General features: G+C 40.8%; 1 protein-coding gene across 2 annotated transcripts in view; it reads right to left on the bottom strand.

Moving 5' to 3' along the window:
- SMCHD1 (structural maintenance of chromosomes flexible hinge domain containing 1) overlaps positions 1–23356 on the bottom strand; it is an 83360-nt gene extending 60004 nt beyond the window's left edge. For both annotated transcript variants that reach the window (XM_064442934.1, XM_064442935.1), the window contains exons 1-7: positions 22800–23356; positions 10582–10657; positions 9956–10117; positions 3562–3644; positions 3325–3455; positions 1716–1830; positions 1455–1574 (exon numbers count right to left, since the gene is read on the bottom strand). In XM_064442934.1, coding sequence (XP_064299004.1) covers positions 1455–1574; positions 1716–1830; positions 3325–3455; positions 3562–3644; positions 9956–10117; positions 10582–10657; positions 22800–22982 — 870 coding nt within the window. In that variant the 5' untranslated portion in view covers positions 22983–23356. The remainder of the gene's footprint in view (positions 1–1454; positions 1575–1715; positions 1831–3324; positions 3456–3561; positions 3645–9955; positions 10118–10581; positions 10658–22799) is intronic.
- Positions 23357–23698: the final 342 nt, after the last annotated feature.

The following is a 23698-nucleotide window of genomic DNA, read 5'->3' as shown; positions in this document are numbered from 1 at the left end:
TTTGGCCTTGTTCTAGAATACCTGAGATTAAATATTAATTACATCTTGATTTCTTCGCAAAAGTAACTTTCTTTACCAACTCAATTCCTCAGAGATTCAGCTATCCTTCTGACACTGCAGTAATCTATTACAACTTCTATTTCTGCTGTAGTATTCTCCTCTCGATCACCTAGGTACACCGCAGACCATTTTTCAAGACATTACAGAGAAATCCACACATTTAATTTCACATCAGTACAATGAATTGGCCTGGCTATTTCAGTGATTTGTAAAAATTTCTTAGACCTGAGTTTCTATCCATTATCTCCACACTTCCATTATTTGAGTGCTTCACATCATCACTTCCTTATTGGATATTTACAAGTTATTTTTTAACCTCTAACAGAACTTTACTTGCAATTTTAACTGCATCAGCTTAATTTTTGTTTTATATTATCACCATAACTTTTCAAATAGTTGATTGCGCCACCTTCTTGAATTCTTTAGTAGTATCTATACACCTAATTCTCCTAATTTCCTCCAACTAACATCTGTTAGTTTATTTTCTCCTTTTCTATCCCCCTTTTTAATATCAAACGGGGAGGGAAAGCATTTCTGCCCTCTTCAAAAAGCAAATTTTGTCTGCTTTTGAATTTTGTCTGTCTTTTGATTTTATTCTCAGTTTCTATTTCTGGGACTCTACCTTCTCATCTCTATTGCAAAGATTAAAAATAAAACATACCTTTCTGACAATTCATCCTTTGTTGCAAGTCACTGACCCAAGACTGGCATGATAAAAACTGTATTCACCTCCTGTTCCTTTCTCACCCATACAAAAGACCAGGAAGAGCCCACAAGATATGGGCTATAATCAAGGTCTGATTACCTCGTCATACACAGCACCCACTTATGCTCCCATGTGCACCCTTAATTATATCTTTGCCTTTACCTCCTTCCTCAAAAATGTCCAAAGAACAATTCCTTTTGGTCTTCTTCCTTATCTTGCAGCTTTTTGCTTAAGCATTACTTCTTCATGAAAACCATCAGGGTTTTTGTTGATCTGGGTGACTTTTCTTCCATATGCAGGGTAGTTCTTCTACATACTTCTATACAGTGCATAGTTTGTTTTCCTAATTTATTCCTTAATAGCTCAGAGAACGGACATTTTTAAAATGTTTCATACATAACAAAACAATTGCTGTTCTCAGAAAGATCTTTTAAGATGTTTTTCTTAACCTGATATGCCAAACTATGACATTTCTGCCCTTTAAGCTAAACTGAAAAAAAGATCACATACAAATAAAGCCTTATGAGATAGTGTTTCTAGTTTCCCATTACTTCCTTTTACACTCCAGAGTGCAAATGATTCATAAGATAAAGATATCACCAGATAAGTATTACAAGAATATTACACAGTGAAATCACGCTGACCTGGGAAAGGCTTTCAATAATAAAAAAAAATTAAGGTCATTTACCTTCCTGTTCCGAATGTATCCACTATATATTGCTTCTTTGTTTTTCTCCTTCTTTTCAAAATCCTCTTTAGAAAGTACAAGTTCATGAACATCCTGAGAATCTGCAGGTTTGGTTATCATCTGTTTTTATTAAAGAGACAGCATTTCAAATCAAAATAAGAGTTGAGTGAACATAGTAAAAGAGCTTAATGCTGTGAATGAAAGCTAGGATAGTAACAATTTGATTATGTAAAAATGTTTTAAAGTTTGACATTTACTTACTCTGGCAGATTGTCCAACGAAGAACACTGCTTGTTTGCCTCCAACTCCAAAATATGAAATATCACTGTTTAAACTACGAGGCACTGGCAAAGGGCGTACATAACCTGAATGATCACTAACAACAGAAGTGGCTTTAATAAGCTTTATCAAGACAACTATAATTAAAAAAAAACAACAGAAAACCCCTGATCTAAATAGCTTGTATTAAATTATTCCTGTAGTCACTTTGTTCAAAGATCTTTCATTTTAGATCTATTATAACTGCAACATTAAAATGTGCCTAAAATTCTTGATGCATTTTTTTAAAAAGGATGTTGACAAAGTAACCCTTTTCCTAAGTCATCTTATATATGACACTTCTGTCCCTTCTAGCAAACCAGATCTTATTCAGTCATACACATTCAATTTTTTAATCTAAGTAACTTGCTTATTACTATGTATAGACAATTTTTTTTACACTGGAGATGAAAGACAGGAAGACATTCGGCAGGGAGAATCTGAAAGAAAAAGAAACTATTACCCTGAAAACTCTCCTCCATCATTACCTCTGGAATCAAGATATGGTCAATAGGTCTGTGCAACAGGTATTGCGGTAACAGCAGTTACATACAATTTTAACGTTAGAAGGTAAAAGGTAAATCCCTCAGTGCTCTCCCTTTGACTATGGCAAGATATTAACTGTGACGCTGCTGCAAATGAAAATGGATTACAATGCAAGCCTGATCTTTCTGACATCATCTTTACGCCCTTATCTCCAGTTGTCCGACAGATATTGATTGTTCTATTTGGAGATGCAGCCAATGCAAAACCAAACCCCTCTTCAGCTCTATTATCACTTTCTAGCACTCCACTATTTTTTATACTCGTTTCTCGTAGGACAAGTTAGTTATGATTGAGGCTGTGAACCTTATCTTCAAATTTAATATCCTATGCTTAAGGAATTTAAAAAGTGAGTAAAGCTCAAGAACTGTACATAACTGTTTCTCTAAAATTTTCTACTCTAGGGTAAAGCCTGGCTGTGCAGATGGAAGATCTCTTGGGAACAGATTCAGAACTGTAAAATGAATTCATCTAAGCACCAAACCCCACCATAAATCTCTAGTTTCTTCTTTAATTGCAAAACATTTATTTTGCCTAGCTTTCTTCAATAAATAGACATCTTCAGCTTTAATTTTGCATTACATTGTATATGATCAAGATTAAAAAAACCCAAACAACCTAAACCAAAACCCCATATCCATTATTCCCGTAGCATGACAAATATTGAATGCATTCCTTAATACACTACTGAAATGCTTTCAGGTAACACTACAACAAAACCTCGGCAGAACACAGAAAGCCCCTAACTATATGTAGGCAAGTCAAAGACAAACCAGCTTAGAAAAGGCCACAAGAATAAAAAAGTGTTCTCATGGTATCATATTAGAGGAGCATTTTTGGGTTATGAAGCTTCTCTATTTCCTACCTACAGAAAATATGTGTTTATTTACAAGTAACCATAGAATGACAGCTTTTAGCTAAGTGTTAGTATAGACATATGTCTTAAAATGCTATTCTGTGAACCTCCACAGAGTTTGATAATTGTAAAAATGATTAAAAACTTTCTAACCTCTCAAAGTCACCTCGTCTTGTAAACTTTGACAGTCTGTATACAGCCCAGTTGTTAAGTTGTTTAGAAGTCATTCCTCTTCCATTATCAATCACAGCAACAGCTGGTTTTCCTTGGGAGTCATCAAATAACTGTTTGGGGAAAAACAAAAAAAAACAAAAAAGGAGCACCAGGAAAAAAAAAAGACGACGACAATGCAAACTACACCTGAAAAAAAGTAGAATACTTGTATCTTACCAATTTTATCTGTATGCTCCGAACACCAGTCGTTTGGGATGTAGCTGATAGAGAATTGTCAATCAACTCGGCAAGGGCAAATGCTAAAGAAATTGAAGAAAAATAACCCTATTAAAATCTTGTTCTCAAGAGAGATCACTCTGAAAACACACACACACACACACACACACACACTCAACAGTCGTTTCTTCTGAGCGATTAGGATAACACATTCCCTAAACAGAGAAAAGCTAAGCAATGTCAGAACCACCAAAATTATGTAACATCTTGATGTTAAGAAAAGCTTTTGTACATGTACCTTATGATTTGTTTCATCACTAAATCTCTCATATCTCTCTTGATTGTAAGAACACAATTATAGGAAGTACCTAGGAGCAGCAACAAACAAACAGGCTCCTTACCATAAGGCAAACTTGTCTTTTTCCATGATTAGGAATGAATTCTTATGATTCATATGAAAATCCAAAGTATGCAAAAAGCTGACTTCGACTTGTTAAAATATTGACGGAAGAATTAACTCAATGAAAAAATCCTGAACAGAAATGTTGCGCAATTTCCAAAACAAAGTTATTTGTTTACAAAAAGAACACAAAGAAAACTGTTAAAATGAAGAATTTAGTCAATGGTAAATACAACCAAAGTTCTGTCACATACGTGGCAATACACAGCAGAAATCATCAGCCAAACTACTTGCACAAGTTTGTTGTTTCTAATAATTAACACTTGGAGCCCTTATCTAATTAAAGTTAGGACTACCTAACTTTAGTGAAAAATGTCATTTAATTTAGGACAACAGCACCAATCTGAAAAACATACATCAAGTTTGCATTAATTTACTCCGACTGATCAGCCTTAGTGAAAAAACATTTCCATTCAGTCTCTCCAATAAGGAAGCTTTACTCCCTACAATCTGCAAGGCTCTTCAGAATGCTACAGTGCAAATTATGCTGGCCATACACTTCAGACATACAAATCCCTTGAGTATTACTATCATATAGCAACACTGAAGTATTTGGCATTTTCCCTCAGGTTGTTTCTGAAGTATAAAAACAGTTTTCAGTTTCTTTGCAACTTTCTTCACTGCGAACAACAGGAGTTGAGCATCAGTTATGTGATCCATACTTACTATTTCATATCAAAGAACAATAGTCCTTCATCAACACATGAAACTGGTTAGGCATGCCCTTAGAGATGTTGTATGTAAGAAGCATCAGCTGCAGTACATTTACACATGCTCATAATTGCTATTTGCTCAAACACTCAATTCTAGTACAGAATGAACAAAAGTAGACAGTTTAATATAGCTGCAAATTTTAATTACTAGCGTGTTGCAGAATTTCACAAATTACTTCACTAGAGTCTCAAAGACTGAGAATTAGTAACACACTAACTAAAAAATAAACCGGTAATGTCATTACAGAAGTGGATCTAAAAGTTAGTCTGTTTCTAGTCTTGATCATTGCGGTCTCTTTAGGATTGAAGAGTTATGAGCACAAGTATTACCAGAACTTTTGGACCATTTTAAAGGCTTTTGTGGTAGCAGTATGAACACATGCAGTACACTCAGAGCATGAATCCTCCCTTTCCCTGTGTCACCTATTGCAGAGTACAGACAAGATCAAGAATTTACTTAAATGAATATGAAAAGTTTCTCAGAAACACCTGAAGCTTGTTCAATCTCCGAGAGAATGGCGATTTAAAGCAAAAGCTGCTTTAGCAATAACATGACAGAGGAAAGTATAGGGAAAAAGTTTACTTTTCCCTTAGTAGTAGTAAAGCCTGCTTTACTACCAAAAAAAAAAAAATAAATAAAATAATCAACAGACTTCCAACAGACAACATTGAGATTCCCTATTTAAATTACTTTTTGACTCATGAATAAATATGCTTCAGGCTTTTGGGCAACAGTAAGCAGGGAAAGAAAAGAGCAAATGTATGTGGATGATACTACCAGATTAACCCAAACAAAAGTTTAAAAACATTTTGAACTACAGCAAGTTGTCAAGAAACTTTGATATCTAGGCCCACAGACATTGTCAGGCATGATCAAAAACTCTTCCTCTCCTGTGGATATACTTTCTTCCTGTTTCAATACTGCTGGAACACAAATACATCCGATGCGGATACATTTTACATTCAAACCACATTGGAAGGCGTAATATTTTTACATATGGATGGCAGATTTGACCTTGATACAAGATCTCTGGATAACACAAGAGGTTATCATTGGAGTTATGTACAGGGAAGTGATTGTAACATGAGGCAACAGATGTGAAAAACCTCTTTTAGGAGGAAAAGGAGGGAAAAGAAATAATTTGTACGAGAACTAAAGGAAAACTGAACATATGCTTTATCTCACTATTATTCTGAAGCCTGTTGAGAGAAGGAAAAAGAGGTTTTCCTACCAAGGGAATGCTCAGCATTTCATGGGAGATCAATGGTAGCTACAAATCATGTGAACACTTATAGGAAGTGCAGTACTGAATGACTTCATAAAGATCTTTTGAGATTTAACAGTTCCTTCTGACAAACCGTTTGTTTACAGTGCTATTTACTACCATGAAAACAGAGTGAGAATTGGATTGTTATGCACATACTGGGGAAATTCTCCAGTGTAGAAGAGTTACAGTCCTCAGTATATATTAAATTATTAAATCAATAAATAAAATTTATTGATCTAAAACTCTTCAAACATTTAATATACTCTTAAACTGAAAACTTGTTTAAATATTTGTTTTCTTGACATAGGACACCATAAAAACAGAAGAAGGAACTTCAAGTTCTATTGTAGAACCTGATGACCATGCATTATCTTGCATATAATGCATAAACCTGTTTGTTTCAATGCTACCATAAGTAAAGCTAAATGCGTGATATTTGACTCTGACTCCAAAATCCTCCTTTTCTTCTCAGATGAGACTTTTATTTTTTTCATAGAGGAATAGGGATTGGGAGTTTTGATAAACAGTTATAGAAAAACGAGACAAGAAACTACAGACTGCATATACTTCCTCAAAGTTTAACAGTTCTAATACAAGGTGGTTACAGTAACTGTAACTATATGTCAGAGGACTAGGTTCACTATTTTTCTACCCTTCATCTCTCCATTCTTGCAATATAGGTCCTTGCTCCCAATTTCCAGCTCTCATCATCTGCTTGTCCCACAAATTTTGTTGTGCTAGTATTAGCAAAATAGCATTAACTCTTTTTCTAGAAATGTTACATAGATTTAAAACGGAAATATTAATGGTTAGTAGCAAAATTACTTGGTTTTCCAGCGGAACATCAAATAACAGAAGGTTCTGTGTCCACACCATTGCACTCAAGACCTCACATTATCCTGACATGCCACAGAACTAACAGTTTTCTTTTATTCATTATTTTTCTGTCCCAGTGGATCAGCTGCATGTGTTTTAATATTATTTCCTACTTACACCCTCAGGCTGAAGAATTTTTTTTTTTTTAAGTCTTCAAATGTGCTTGCTAAAGGTACACTCCTTCAAATCAAGGCTGAACTACTCTACAGTTTCAGGAATGTATTATGGTTTGACTGCCAAAAGTACTCATTTGAATCTCATCAAATTCTGTGACTGAAAGAATGGAAATACTTCCAGTTAACATCAATCTAGCAATGAGAACAGTACTTCTACCTGCAACTTCTGAAATACATGGATTTACCTAAAAATGCTATTGTCATACTTTCCCCCCATTAGTCAGCATTAATGTCTGTAAACTAACAATAATTCATAGAATCATAGAACAACCCAGGTTGGAAGTGACCTCAAAAGATCACCTGGCCCAACCTTTCACAGGAAAGGCAGCCTAGATGAGATTATCCAGCACCCTTGTCCAATCGCATCTTGAGAACCTCCAGCAATGGGGGCTCTACCATGTCCCCAGGGAAGCTGTTCCAATGAATGATTCTTCTCGCTGTAGAAAACTTCTTTCTTATATCAAGATGAAACCTCTCCCAGTGCAACTTGTACCCATTGCCCCATGTCTTCTCCATGTGGCTCCTTGCAAAGAGAGAGCCTCTGTCCTCTTGGTAGCTGCCCTTTAAGTATGGAATACTGTGATGAGGTCCTCCTGAGCCTTTTCTTCTCCATGGAGAAAAGACCTAACTCCTTCAGTCTTTCCTCACAAGGCAGGTGCCCCAGCCCTTTGATCATCTTCGCAACCCTCCTGTGGACACTGTCCAGTCTGTCTTGTGTCTTTCTTTACTTGTGGGAACAGGAACTGGACACAGCACTCCAGGCATGGCCTGACCAGCACCATGTGGGGTGATTACGTTGCCATCTCTGCCAGTAACACCCCTGCACATGAAGCCCAGGTCCCAGTTTGCCTTTGTTGCTGCAGCGGTGCTCTGCTGACTGACATTCAGCTTGCTGTCCACCAGGACCCCAAGCGGGCAAGGCTGCTGCCCAGCCACACAGACGCAACCCTGTACCAGGCTCTTCGGCTACGTCACCCCAGGTGCAAGACTTTGCACTTGTCTTTGTTAAACTTCAATCAGTTCTCACTTGCCCACTCTTCCAGCCTGTCCAGGTCTCTTTGTAAGACGGCTCTCCCATCTGATGCGTACACCTCAACATCCGGTTTAGCATCATCAGCGACACTGATAAAAATCACAGTGGAGAACTACCTCATTCTACTGCTTTTGTTGTTCTTTCTCTTGCAGTCTCCATCAAATACAGAAAGCCACAGCTTTTAACAACAAATAAATTGAGAGTCCCTTGAATCCAGGATGAGAGTGGAAGAAGAAACAATACAAAACATTTGCCAATAAGAAGAAATCTGACAAGTAAAATTAGCAAAAAAGTCAAGCAGCTGGAGATCTGAGTAGCCTAAGATAAGATGCTATCCAACTGCATGGCTTCAGCATCCCTAACATGCATCTCCCATTAAGCCATGCTGCATTTCACGGAAGCATGACACAGGAGCTAGAGGTGTGATTTTACAGTATTTCACTTTCAGCAGAAAGTGAAGATCTATCACCATGGCACAAATACAATGATGAGGTACGATATCTGCCAGCTTCACACAGTTATATCCTCCAAAGGAACAGCCCTGCTGTTGACAACTACGCAGTCAACAATCTTACTGTTAACAAAGAGTAGAGGGAAGGGAAAAAAAAAAGTTTGACACATAAAGAAAAGGAAAACGTAGGTCTGACAGACAAAACCCACCCTAATCTATCCACCAATCCTCACTGATCTATACCTTTGAGGCTCTCTTTTATTTTACATCCCTTTGGTACTTTTTTCCTGTGTTATTACGTTTTGCCCTTGGGGAGCATTTTTAATAGTTGCCCTGGATGGCTCACAACAGCTGGTTGACCTCCAATAACTACCTCCTGAAAGCATAAGAGTAGTTCTCTCCTATGTGCAGAAATTCAGAAGTCCCTGAATCACTTCTGATGCACCTCTGCATGGCCTTCCTGGTCTCCTAGTATTTCTCAGGTATCTGATACTGCCTGCTGGTAGGAAAAAGCACAAATCTAGACCGAATGCTTTGTGTGGTCTAATACAGCAATTCCTGCGCACAGACACACATATCACTGACCAAACTATTAGTGCATTTTGAGCACAGAGGCCCCAGACCTGAACCAAAACTGTCTTTGGTGGGATGGGAAACAAATGAGGTGCAGAAAGAGAGAGGAGGCAAAAGGAGAACGATACTTCAAAATACAATTGCTATTTACAGACATCGTTGAGATGGTTTTGAAACAGAAATTGCTGTGGGACCGGTACAATGCTTGAATGGATGTTTGCATTTTTTCTGTACAATTTTGAGCCTGCGGTACCTAAGATATACATACTTAAAAAGCAATCATAGCCACAGACAGAATTTTCAGGAAAGCCATAAACAAATTAATTTTTTCAATAAAACAATACAAGATGCTGGTTACATATTTAATATACCAGTTAGATAAAAACTAAAGCAGCATCTTTTTAAAGAACTACTTGCTGGTTTTGATAAGTTAAGCCCTGTAGAACCACAGATGGGACAGCAGACAAAATTCTATGGTAGCTCACACAAAAACTGGTCACCAGGTTCAAACAAAGTCAGTACAGGAGACAAAAACCTGATAACACAAATCCTGACCTGTCTGGATGACGTCTGCAAAATTATTCTCAAGACTGAAGTAATTTTACTCCTAAAATATTCAAACTTCTTAAAGAATTATTTGAGGAGCTAACTCTGTAAATCTGGATGGTTACATAGCCATTTTGAGTCATTTTTAAAGGAAAAATTTTTATAAAGGACATAGTTAATTTTTCTCTTACAGTTAAGACTGCTTTTTCACCAGCTGTAACTAAAAGTTAAATTGATCATAATCACATTATAGTCACACAAACATAATTTACACAAGATTATTTTGGCAAATACTTACGCAGCGGATTTTGCCCTTCGCTGGCATAGTACTCGTACATCCCACTTTTGACAAGTGTATCATAGTGGGGCAGGAAGTCAATTCGCTCCTTGGTTGCCGAAAGCAGTGTTTGATCAACTGACTGTAGCAGATATAAAGTAACTCCATCTTGAACAAGGTTGCCTGCAGTGAAGATGAAATATAAAGTATACTGAAGAGCATTCACTGCACCAGTCAACTTCTGCGCTCAAAACTAGTACAGATTTAGCCTCAGGTAATCTCTATATTTTCTTAGGTATTGATTACTCAGCCTTCTAGCAACATTTAATTTAAAATCCTTTCACATTTCCAAGCTTAATAATGCAAGTTTTCTCAGGTGACGTGCCATTTTTTCCTATCGTTTACAGAATTTGTGATGGAAAGTAAAAAATTACCTTGTATAACTGTCATCATACTAGTGAGTAGCTGTTAAAAACTTGTTTATGAAAGCAATTTTGTAACGATTCTTGGCAAATAATTAACTGGAAGTACAAGTCCTACAATAATTGCATGTCAGAGCATACAAATCATCATACTGTCTTTACAATCAATATAAGAAACAGCTGTATTTATTTTGCCATCTAAGATTTGCCATCTAAGATACTTACTGAAGTTCTCTTCTGTAATTTCCTTCCTGTTGGTTGTGGTGATAACAAAGTTTTCATCAGTAGCTATGCCAAATGCCTACAAAAATTGGAAGTTATTCAGTTATGACAACTATGGACTCCATAAAGTACTCAAATAAATGGGGGGTGTGGGCAAGTAGTCTTTCTATTCACTTTGCCACAAACCACTGAGAAGCGACCAAATATTTTTCCCTTATTAACTCAGAAGTAGAACACAGTTTAATTCCAGAATTTAACTCCATTTACTTTCCCAACTGAGCCAAAACTGTCTGTACTAGAGCAGTTTGGTTTTTTACCTGCTTAGAATGTGTTCTAGTGAGCAACAGGAATTTTAAGAAGAAGGAACTGACTTACAGGTAATCACCTTGAAGGCTGAGGAAGGAGACTGAACAGCTCTACTTCAGACTGCGCAACTATAACAGCAACAGTCATGATCTAGAAGGTGTCCCATATTTAACTGAAATCTTTTGAGACATTAAACCAACTAAACATTTCTTAATGTTTGATACACATTGAAGTTTTTGTTCTTTGATTGTATCATATGTTTCAAAAAAATAAAATATTTATTTTAGAAAATTCTTTACCATTAAAACACTAAGGTATGTTCTTTTGAACTGAAACAATCTTTGCCACTTTGCTGCCTCCATCTTTGGAATAGATTACTGTAGCTATGGACTTCTTATCCCGGTTTCTATCTACATTTATATGCCTCTACATTTGCCCTCATTTTCGCACCCTGATATCCAACACTAACGTCTTTCTCAAAAGAATAAATCTGTATATTCTCCTGCCTTGCCGTGTTCAGTTTTGAAACTCAGGTAAAAGTCAGCTCTGGTTTTGTTTAACTCCATGAACCCCATCAGTCCTGTGATCATGACTATGACAGGTTCTTTATGCACTTTTAGATTTTCCCCTGAAGCTCTTGCACTCCCTGTAGCAGCTTGCCCTCATCATTTCCCATACCTCTCTTCCTTTCTATCCCTAGTACTGGGACTCACAATAGTATTTTTAAAACACTGCTTAAGGTTTCATTAGAAGTCCACTTCCATCTTTCAGTTACCTCCTCCCTGGTTGTTAAAGATCCAGCTAGTATCCATCAGCAAAATAATCAAATTTCACATAGCACTTGGTGCAAGTGAAACAAATGGAGATGACATGAAGAGACTGATGTTCAGACTTAAGAGTCTGGAGCAATTGTTACTTTTTAGCTCATCTACGTTAGATCACTTCAACTAAACTTCTCACATTATGCAAATTTCCACATGGCAAACCTGCACAGGAAAAAAAGAATTGCTCAGAGCAAGGAAAATAAGCAATAAAAATTATGGATACTATAAAACTAGCATTCTACTGTGCCATCCAAGGTTAATGGTTAATACAGAAAAACAGAACTGAAGGGTTTTACATTTGAAATAACAGATAAGCATCTTTTCCCTCCAGATACAATTACAGCTGTTTTCTTTACCTCCCAAAAGCTCTTCTGTCTCAAAACCTTATGAAAAGTGCAGTATTTACTTTAAGGCAGCAAGAATTTAGGATAAGGTAGTGCATGCAAAAGACATCAGCCTGCTAATCGAGCAGGGGCAACCTCCTCCTCCTGGTCCTCTCCCCCATTCTACGGGTTAGCGTCAACTAAGTCAACCTCAGCAGCCTCTCAGGCAGAGCTACACCTGCGTTTCCTGGGTGAGCCCAGCATTACTGTATCTGCAAGCAGCAGGTCCTTTCCGCTCTACTCCAAATGGTTGTTGTTTTGAGATAAGCTACCTGGTGGGTTCATGGACCAACTCCGGCAGTCCTAACTGCAGATAACCTGCTCTTCTTGTCTGTGCTGGAATTTAAGAGGCCGCTTCCTTTCTAAACTTTGGCCAACTTGGAAAATTTCTCAGTTTGAAAGACGCAGTTTTATATAAGACCTGTTTGTTCTACTTCCTCCTTCCCTCCATCCTATACTCTCAGTTAACCCAGCCCCCGTCTCTTCCCACTATGTCAGGTAGCGGGTGAGGTGGCCGCACAGTTGTCCCATTATGTGGATGTGGTCTCCAGAAAGATGAGCTGGTCATCCCTGAATAAAAGTGAACCTACCGGGTAATTTACTTGAACAGTTAATGATGTTTCATTTGATTATGATAAACGTTTAGTCAAATATTTCATTTCTAAGATTCTCGCATGTTAAAGACATCATGGCATTTTTTTGTTGACTTCATATGAAGTTAAGGTTTCACTGCTGAGCCCCTTTCAGCCTAGCATTGTATGCTTTTTCAAATAAGCACTGAAGATGCACCCAATTCTTGACTTCAGAAGATTTGTGTGACAACCTAGCAGTATGTCCAGATTATAAATCTGTTGGTTATTCTTTTGCAATTGCCCTGATGCACAATCATGATCTAGCTTTTGATAACATCAAAATCTTGAAGAGTACAACAGAATCACTATACTCAGAAATGTCTCTGCACATTCACAATGAAAGCATGTTTGGAGGTTATCGTGTTAAAACAGCTAAGCAGAAAGCTTTTATTTTTTTGGACACAAAAGAAAAAAAAGACTTTAGGAAAAAGAAACCACAGACAAGCTCCAAATTAATCTACAACCTAGGGGAAAAAAAATAATTGTATATTCTCTAAAAAGAGAGGTAGATATGTGAAAAGACAAGAATTCCTAAGCACACATGCAAATGCAAAGTCAAAATGTTACAAAATTGAACAGTTATATGCACACAAAAGAGGAAAAAAAGCCACCTAAAAAGTATAGAAGATTATATCAATGAACCAAATTTTGAATAGTCTGGGAAAACAACCATAGCTGTTCACTAAGAGCCATTTACAAAATCACAGAATGGTAGGGGTTGGAAGGGACCTCTGGAGATCATCTTGTCCAACCCCCCTGCTTGAGCCAGGGACACAGGAACGCATCCAGGTGGGTTTTGAATGTCTCCACGGAAGGAGACTCCACAGCCTCCCTGGGCAGCCTGTTCCACTGCTCTGGCACCCACACAGTAAAAATGTTTTTTCTCATATTGAAGTGGAACTTCCCTGTGTTCCAACTTATGCCCATTGCCCTTTGTCCTGCCCTTGGGCACTATTGAAAAGAGTCTGGTTCCATCATCCTGACACCCACCCTTTGGATATTTATAGGTATTGATGAAATCCCCTTTCAGTCTTCTCTAGGCTGAACAAACCCAGGTGTCTCAGCCCTTCCTCATAAGGGAGATGCTCCAGTCCCCTGATCATCTTCATAGCTCTCCACTGGACTTGCTCAAGCAGTTCTCTGTCCTTCTTGAACTGAGGGGCCCAAAACTTGACACAGTACTCCAAATGTGGTCTCACTAGGGTAGAGTAGAGAGGGAGGATAACCTCTCTCGACCTCCTGGCCACACTCCTTTTAATGCAGCCAGAATATTGTGGGCTTTCTTGGCCACAAGGGCACATTGCTGGCTCATGGTCAACTTCTTGTCCACTAGCAGTTATATCCTCCAAAGGAACAGCTTAAATTGTTTGCTAAGCACGCTTGGAGATGTACTGAGTGTACACTGCAGGGTTTTGGTGCCAGAGGGCTACAGGGGAGACCAGAGTGGGAGGAGGCCATGCATTGCCCTGAGGCAGTCGTAGCCCGTGCCAGAGGGCTCTCAAACAGATGGAAACAACCCACTGCATGCCAAAATTTCAACCAGAAGGGCATATGGTGCTTCTGCTCAAACATAATGGGGAAGAAATAGAGGAGACAAATGAGAAGCAACAGAGAAGATGCATCGAGGACATTGCTAGGGACAGCACTGGAGACACATTGAAAGGAGGTGCTCGATGCCAGAGCAGGGATGGGCCAAAGGTGCTGGGGCCCATGGTGTACCCATGTTGGGGCAGAGAATTTCCCCTCCCTGTTCTCCTACTCGTACAGGGCTGTGGCCTGTGGACAACCCACCAGAGCAGAAGAAAACCAGTAAAAAGCACAGAGGAGGAGGAGCAGCAGAGGCAAACCCTGCACAAGGCCATGACCTCTTGCACTGCCTGTTGCCTCACCAAAGGAACTGGGACTGACGAAGTGTTGTGCACAGGGAGGGCAAGGGAAGCTTAGACTAGGAATTGGCGGAGAGGTGTATGACAGAAGATGAGCTTGGAGAAGGGGGAGGAAAAGCACTTCCGAGTGTTTGTTTAATTGCCTTCCAGTCAATAACCAAAAGTTTGCGTTAAGTGGCAATAAGTTACATTAAAAAAAATTCCCAGAGTTGAGCCTATTTTGCCTGCAGCAGGATGTCAGTCATTATACCTGTGAAATGATACATAAGCCAAAAAGTTGTCTTTGCTCCAACAAAAGAAATCCATTATAAACTGGAGGCTCAGTCTGGAGCACTGCCTATGTTTCATGATAAATAAATAAAGCTAATAGCCCTCAATTTGTTGGTGGCTGTTTATGACATGAGATTAATATAATGCTAAGAGTTTGAAACAGCCAAATGAATGCCAGATGCCCAAGAAGCTTTCAGCAAAGCAATTTACAGGTACAATAAATGAAAAGTGTGAATGAATTGTGATCTTTCTAACCCTTAAATCTGAATCAAGAAGCAAGATTCAATTTATATACTTGTTTCAGTCACGGGTTTTCTTTATAAGCTAAAAAGTCCCTCAAAACAAAACACAAGCCCACAAATCACAGACAACTCAGCAGCAGCAAAGACTCCTTCAAATAGGCCTCAGTTTCTTTTCTCTTTCACGTATTAGTACATAACCATAATAGCAGCAAGTTTTGATGCTATTTGATCTGAACACACACTGTGAGGCTTACTTGGCTACTAAGCGAACTAGAACACTTAACATGAAGTCAATACAGATTTTGCCTCTAGATTTACCATCTGCCTTAGAAGAGGTGTTCAACTTTGGTCAACAGCTTGCAATAACATGGATAGGCTTGAAGTGGTAAGCGAAGGAGAAATAACACACTGTAAGCACAGATTCATTGGTCTGCTTCCAGTGATCCTCCAGTCTATTACCATAAAATAATAATTTCTGGTGCTGACTTTTCAAACTAAAGGAATGGAACAGTCTCACACGTGACAGACATAAAACAATGTAACCAAAACTACAATATCTTTAGAGAAGACAATCAAAAATTTTCCACCACAAACAAGTTGTTTCCTACAATAAGTAACTTCCATACCTTTAAAATGCTATGTCTCCTCCTATGATAACTATTCCCAGCAGGCAGACGCATGAGAATGATGTGAAGAACTGGCCTCAGAGCTTGGCAATGTAGCCAAAGGATAAGAGAGACATAACAGCTATGCAACCACCTTCCACGAAGTGGCACCTAGCCCAGAAAAAAATTTCTGGCTAACAGAAGGGGACCTGAACTGTATCAGTTAAATATAAAGAAATCCAGCAATGGCATTTTCAATGCAGTTTTTATAGATACTCATTTTCACAAAACTTATCTACATACCTCAGCTACCTAATGTGATAAAAAGCAAAGCAGCTTTACTTTGAATATTTCACATTGATCCAGCAGCTCCTGTGCAGGAACTTGTTCAGGAATCTAAAAAAGGAACCTAAGTGCCACATCTAAACTCTAAGAAGCCTGTAGCCACCTGTAACTTTGCCTGTGATTAACTGAATGTCCCATGCTATTTGCCAATTTATCACCTGAAAGATATACATTTATCAGTTAGCTATATGCCACACTTCATGCCACATTAAAAAGAATTATCAGTCCAAACTCAGAGAAATCTCTTCGATCAACAAATGGATGAAACTAGAAAACACATTTAAGGAAAAGGGTTTTATTCTCAAATCAGAGATTTTTTTTCAAACCAAAAACTGTGTTTCAGTAGTGCTTAAGGATACGGAGATATTTGTATCACCTCTCTCAATTATTCATGCAACTAGATAATATTAAGGCAATTCATACAAATTAGCAAATACAAAACCTAATTTATAAACAGGTTAAGTGGAGACAAAAGCCTTCCTGGAAGTAATTGAGAACAACTGTATGTAACTCATAAGAGTGCTTATCACGTACTCTTCCAGCCCACTGTTGGGTCAGCTAGCCTCAACATGATGACAACCTGCTGAGGATCTGGTACTGAGCACTTACGGTAGTAGAGCAACTATGATAACAATCATCTTTAATCACAGTCTTAATGAGCTTGGCTAATGTCAGAACACAGATGTGTATCATCTTTGGACACCAACGGAAAGGGGATCTAGAAGTCTCTTGAAAAGCAGCTGCATTCAAAAAAAGATAGAAGTTATTTCTAAGCATTTCTTGGAGCTCAAAGCAGAGAGTTGTATATTACAGAAACATAGGAACAGCCAGTACCCTGTATCTTCTGGGCAGATGGTCACTAGAGACAACCTACACACAAAAACCAGCAGTGAACACTAGCATTCTGGAACATTTTCCAACCATCCTTTATTGACTGAGTCACCTCCACCTAAAGACGAATTACAGAAGACAACATTAGCAGAACCTGAAGTGCCCTGTCCTCTGCCTACTTAAAAGTTTTACTTCTTTCAAAAGTTCTTGATACATTTCTAAATATTTACAGAAAGATACCAATGAAAGGTGTTAAAGAGTGAACAGATAGCTCAACAAAAACACTAAGAACATTGCTACTTGTCACAAGATCCAGTAATAGAAGAAGTTTTAATGCGGTATCTTAAAGTAAAGCTTTATCATAATTTTGTGGAAAAACAGAGAGGAAAAAAAAAAAACAGAGAGGGAAATTGCATGGCAAGCACTCTGCAGAAGCCACATACATAAATCTACAAAATCAAGTCTAGAACAACGAGTTAACTCAGACATCTTTTCAAGACTTGCAAGATTTAACAAGCAGAAAGAAGCTGGGGACCCTAGAGTTTATGCAAAGAGCATGCTGTCATCAGTAGACTTATTCAGAGTCTAGACAAATGTAGTAACTCCCACCAGACCTTGACAAGCCATTGTGTCTAAAAGCACAATTACAAATATTAATGACTACAGCTATCAGTCAAGATTTTGACATCAACTCCATACAGCTTCCACCATCAAATACTTCCTACAGCATTACTTGTTAAAATAAGAAGAATTCAGAAGCCACTCTTCAAAAGCAAAAAAAATACTTGGTCACATCTAAGAAGCTGCACCTGGGTAACTAATGCTAAAGGAATGCAGATACTCTGCATCTGACTGTATCACCAGCACTCAAATTTGAGCAGGAACTTAAAAACCACACAGCTTTCCAAATCAGTCACCACATAGTAAGGTAGTGCCTTAGCATACAAAGGTATCAATCCTTCTTCCCACTGAAATGTCAGTAACAAAGATGCAATACACAAGCATTTCAGTGAAGCTGGAAATACAATATGACAGTTTTGGAAAAAAACCTAACAATATTGTTGCATCTTATAAATACATTACAGTACCTCCAACAGTTTCTTTAAAAGTAAAGGAAAAACTTGTTTTGTGCATGCACAGCATGTTTAAAATATATCTATTTTTACTTTTTGATTATACAGAATCTTGAAAGGTGAGTAAATTAACAGGTTTTATAATATGAAAATATAATTATTGCAAGATGGATTGGATTTCATAAGAATGGAAGTACTTTTACTGAGCAAATTTATCAGAAGAGTATCTTAGTAAGTAATCCAAATACCTCTTAAATACATTTTGATGTACAATGTACCTGGTGATACAAAGAGCAGAAGCTGCTAATATTTTTTTCATTGTTTGCAATAGTTTCATTGTATGTTATTTATTAAGCATTGGCAACCAAATATTCACAGGGAAAAAAAAGTTTTTTCCTTGAGTTTCCACAGCTATGCTTCTTCTTACTCCCTCTTAATGAGCATCCTTTTTTGCCTCTTAGCTTATTGATACAGTGGAATTTATTTTGGTGGACTGGCAAAATGATCCGTTTAAATAGTAGGGAGACTGTTAGGATACAACGGGAAGCTCAAGAAAAGATATGACAAAAGATGAAAAGCAAAATAGTTTGGTTTATTGCTATGTCTGAATTTTCAGTATTTACTTTCTGTACACATTAGAGACCTATACTTCCTATATATTTCTTCAAACAAGGAGGTCACAGCAATGACGCAAAGTTTCAAGAGAATTAAAGAAGCATTTGTAAAATGTGTTCAAGTCCTACGTAAGTAGTAACACTAATTTTAGTACCATTAGTTCTCTTCAGACTGGTACTTCACCTCAAAGCCTCTCAAAAACCCCTTCGCACATAGCAAAACTTCTGTGCAGTTTTCAGCACGGATACCTTTCTGTTTTAAAAGGAACGTGACTGCTGTAAGTGCCTGGAAGGATTCCTTCCAGCTTAGCAACAAACTGAAGCGCTCCAGCTTCACTGTTTATCTAGGATTAGCTGCCAACAAAGTTTAGTTCCGTTCTGCTCATTGCAGGTAAATATTTTCCAGTTATACTCTAAACACCAGGACAAGCAGTGGGGCATATACCTAACAGAAGACAACAGGAAGGTGTACAAGCATTAGTACTCCCAAGAAGAGGTGGCACTCTGTATTCAATTCACTTATTCACCTTAAAACTTCGTGGTTCTGGGGACTGAAAATACATGACTGCTCCACATATGCTCAACAGTGCTCAAATGGAATAACAAGGCTAACAGATCATTTTTAATTAAAAGATTTCCGCTTTAAGATTGATCACTGCAAGGAAGAAGAATGAGGACTAGATATGCTCCAGCTTCTTTTAAAACTTTTTTTTTTTTTAAAAAAATCTTTCTCACACACACGCTCAGAAGTAAAGGCTAATTTATCAGTATATAAAGCCACATCCAACCACACTGCCATGCATTAACTTGTAGTTTGGGGACAGTAACAGAATTTGCTGAGGTGACAACAAATATTTGCTTAAAAAAACCCCAAACAACCCAAAAGTTGAAAAAATTAATAAAGACTTTTAATAATAATGGAAGGATATTTTATATGACCACAGACAGAAAGGACACGAATCAGCTCCTAAATCAACCTCTCAGTGGCTGAGTCTCTTGTCTAAAGAATCAGTTATTTTGGTACACAAACAGGAAAAGACTCACTTTCTCTCTGCATTATGAAAAAAAGCTAGTCTCAGAAGCAGCAGCGTAAGACCGTGCCTTCAGACATTCAAGTATTTTCAACTCAGAATCATCACATACTGCAATCAGGTTTAATTTAATTATTTTTTCAATATTTACATTCTCCTTTGACTCCTTCATATTCAGTTATACCCAAAGGAATTCTCTTACACCACAGGAAGATGTTCACAGCAGAATTAGTCCCAACAGTTTAATATTTTTGGCACCCTTGTCAGACATTACCACCCCCACAGCCCAGTTGACAGACTAGAAAATACATGTGCACCTTCGCTGCTACAGTAGAACCTTTCAGTTGCAGAATAAACTGCCAATGAAAGTTGATTTGAAGCTAAGCCTGTACTGAGGTTGAGCCACCAGACAGGATATCAGTGGAAACAACACTGCTAGATATGTAGCATTTGCCTGATCATGGACTCAGATGGTCTCTAATAGCTTTAATTGGAGAAAAGCAAATTCATCTTAGTCTGAACAATCCAAAACTTATCAAAACAACCTTTCTTCCTGAACTTTCATCACTTCCCTGACACATTTTCAGCACCATGAAGTGTGGAAAGTCTGTCCCAATCAGGTGAAACCACAACATCTTCTTCTTGAAAGCAGTCAATTGCAACATTCAAGAGGTGAGAAATTTGACACTTTGGAGTACAACACCCAGAGAAACACAAACAATGCGCAAAACTCCCAGAGACACCGAAATGCAAGAACACTCTTCCTGAAGCCTAAGGAGAACCCCTACACTGTTGGTGTAGGAGACATCAGATGTCAAACTTCCTGGACCTCATCCTGTTCAGTTTTCACTGTACCAGCATTTACTGGTCACGTCAAACCATCTGTCTCGGCAAGCTTTCAGAGTTAGATGCCCATATGAAAGATAATGAAAGCTCCAAGGTGCAAAGAGTCACTGCACTGAAATTAGCTGTGACAGAGGCACCCCGTCTGAACTCACAGACAGTCAACACATTGTTGGAGAAGGCCTTTCTCTAAGGGAATGATCATTTGAGGTTCTTGTTACCCTTACTGCCCAAAAACAGCCTCCAGGACTGGTGATAAGGATTAGGGTATTGACATGGTAAAAAACCATACTTGAAAATTTTACTTTCACAGGCGCCAAATCCAAACACGCCAAGTTCTACTTTGCAGCACCAAACTTTTCAGTCGCTATGTTGCGCATCTGAGCAGTCTGCCCAACGGCATTAAAGTACCGACTCCACATTGTCCATACGTTTTTGAGACAAGAAAACCATGAAGCTGTTTGTACCCAAGATTTGCCACATCTTGTGATGATGGCTTATATCTGTATAAGACTGCAAATATGTCAAATGCTCTGTGAACTACTGACTACAGTGAGGATGCATGGAAACGGCAGTCACCAGAGTGTGCAGCATATACAAAAAAGCCGTGAAAAGAAAGGCTCCCTTGTCTGTAACAAGTTGCAAATTAGCGTTAACCACAGCCCATTGATTAATTACAAAAGCTAAGAAAAAAAAAAAGATGGGTTAATCTTCAACATATTTGCCCTGAATACTGAAAATATGAAGTATCCTTGCAACTCATCAGCTAGGTACAGTTGAGATGGGATCCATTAAGACAACTCTTGGAGGAAATCACGTAATAGTCATAATTACTCATAGGAGATACGATCCCTCTAATGACACTCCATTAAGAAGGACGTTGGTTCTTAGAAGGCCTTTGAGGGCCATGAACCCACTGCCGAACTTCTCAGAACATTACATAGCATGAAGTGTGCCGATTTCTTTATGCCATTCAGTCACTCGTTTCTTCCAGTCTTCTGAACTTTAGGGGCTCTGACCAGGTCAAGGGATGTGCTAACACTCCATAGCCAAGTTACTGCTGAGTAGTAGCGCCTTAAATAGCGGTACAGATTCCATACCCCCGACAGAATATTAATGCACCATTTTTAACACTGAGGTAGAACTGCGCAAGGAGGTGGTAGTCACATGTGACAGCTACTCCTGTCATTGATAACTCAAAGCTTCCATTGCAGTAGGAAACCATTGTATTAAACGCTGTCCAGACATAGCACAAATGAAACAATTTCCTTGAAGAGTTTATATCCTAGAGAACAAAGTACACTGGATAAAGAAACTGAAATAGAACCTTTTATCAGACCAAATTAGTGTGCAATTTACAGCTAACTTTCTTGTGCGCTTCACAACATAAAACGCGCAGGCAGCTAAGAAGTTTATGGCATTTACTAGTCCTTCGGAAAACGAAACCAGGACAGAAAATGGGCGATGCCTACTGGTATTGGTAGTACACTAAAGTAAACAGCCCCTACGTAGAAATAAATCTCCACCTCCAAGAGATCTGAGGACAGAGTCAGTTCTTATTTTGTATAACGGAAGGAAAGAGAACTGAAAGCACGCGCGAGACAGCAAACAACCAGCCAGGTGAAGTATTTTGCTGGCAGCCACCGCCGCGGACTCGGGAGAGGCGGTTACAAGGGCTGAAGCCGGGGAACGACGGGCGCTGACCGCCAACACCTTGGACAGCAGAACCGCCACGGCTGCGGCCCCCCGGTGCCGGCCGCCCTGCCCGAGGGCGCCGCCCCGCGCCGCCGCCGCTTCGCCGCGCGGGGGAGCTCCCGAGCACCCCGCTCCCTTCCCGCCCGCCGCCAGGGGCTGCTCCACTCACACCGCACCTCACCGCACGGCCGACCGCCCTGCTGCTGCCCCGGGGCGGAGGGGGTCGCGTTTTCCGCCTGGCGGGCCCGGTGCCCGGGGGACGCGGATGCCGAGGCAGCGGGCGCGTTCTTCCCTCGACGCCCACCCGCTTGTCCCGACAAGAAAGTTTGGGGGAAGGAGGCGGGCGCGGAGACCCGCGCCGCCCCCCCTCGCCACACACACACACACCCCCCCACCGGGAAGGCGGAGGAAGAATCCCGCCCCGGGCCGCCCAACAGCCCCCGGCCGGGCGCGCGTGCCGCCGGTGCCGGCCCCCCTCGCGCCTCCCCTCGCACGTGGGGCTGCCGAACGTTCGCGGTAGTTGGGGAGCGCGGCGCCCCTCGGCCGACCCTGTCCCCGCCGCCGGGGGGGCGTTAACGCCGCCGCCGCCGCCCCGCTCGCCTTCCCTCCCACCCTCCCTCCCTCCCTCCCGCCCCCGGTACCTGGCAGACGGCGCTGCGGAAGGCGCGGTAGTTGTCCTTGCCGTAGCTGAGCACTTTCTCGTCCGGATCCGCCTGCTCCTGGCGCCGGTCGAAAAGAAAAACGGTGCGGTCCCCGTTGCCGCGAGGCGTCAGCAGCACCGGCCTGCGAACCCCGCGGCTGCCCCCCGCCGCCGCCGCTGCCATGTTGCGAAGCCGAGGAGACGGAAACCGTCCCGCAGCGATGGCGGCGGCAACAGCGGTATCTATCGCCTGACTCGCGAGCTCCCCCGCCTGGCGCTGGCCAGACCTTGGCGCGGAAGCCCCGGCCGGGAGCGGGAGGAGGAGGAGGAGGAGGAGGAGCCAGGGCGGGGGCGGGGGCTGAGGCGCCGCCACGCGCGGCGGAGGCCCGGGATGGGGTGGGGGGGCGCTGCGGGCGGCCAGGGCCGCGCTGCCGCTAGGGGTGGGGCGGGGCCAGCGGGGAGAGGCCGGGAAACGAAAGCGGACCTCAGCGCCGCGACCTCGGAACGAATTCACGCCGTCCGCCCGCGCCACTTCCGCCGCCGTGGGGTCGGGGCGGAGCGGGAGCGGGAGCGGGAGCGGGAGCGGGAGCGCGGCGCCGCCGCCGCTGCTGCTGCAGGAGAAGGGGGACGTGACGGCGGCGCCGCCGCGCAGGCGGCCTGGGCAGGGAAACCGGGTGCTGCGCCCGGCCACCGCACCCGCACCGGCGGTCGTTTGACGCGCCCGATGCTGTTGCACGACGCCTCTGCGGCGCGGGGCGGGGGTGAGGCGGCGGTGGGGGCCCGGCATCTGGAGCGGTGGTGTAGCGGGGCTCGGCCCTGGGGTTGGTGTGGCGGAGCTGGGCCTCAGTCCGGGGCCGTGAAGTCCTCGTTCGCCTCCCTCGGCATATACGCTGGGGGATG

Source organism: Phalacrocorax carbo, chromosome 2, assembly GCF_963921805.1.
Source record: "Phalacrocorax carbo chromosome 2, bPhaCar2.1, whole genome shotgun sequence".
Taxonomy (NCBI): domain Eukaryota; kingdom Metazoa; phylum Chordata; class Aves; order Suliformes; family Phalacrocoracidae; genus Phalacrocorax; species Phalacrocorax carbo.
This window is presented reverse-complemented; position numbering and strand designations above follow the sequence as displayed.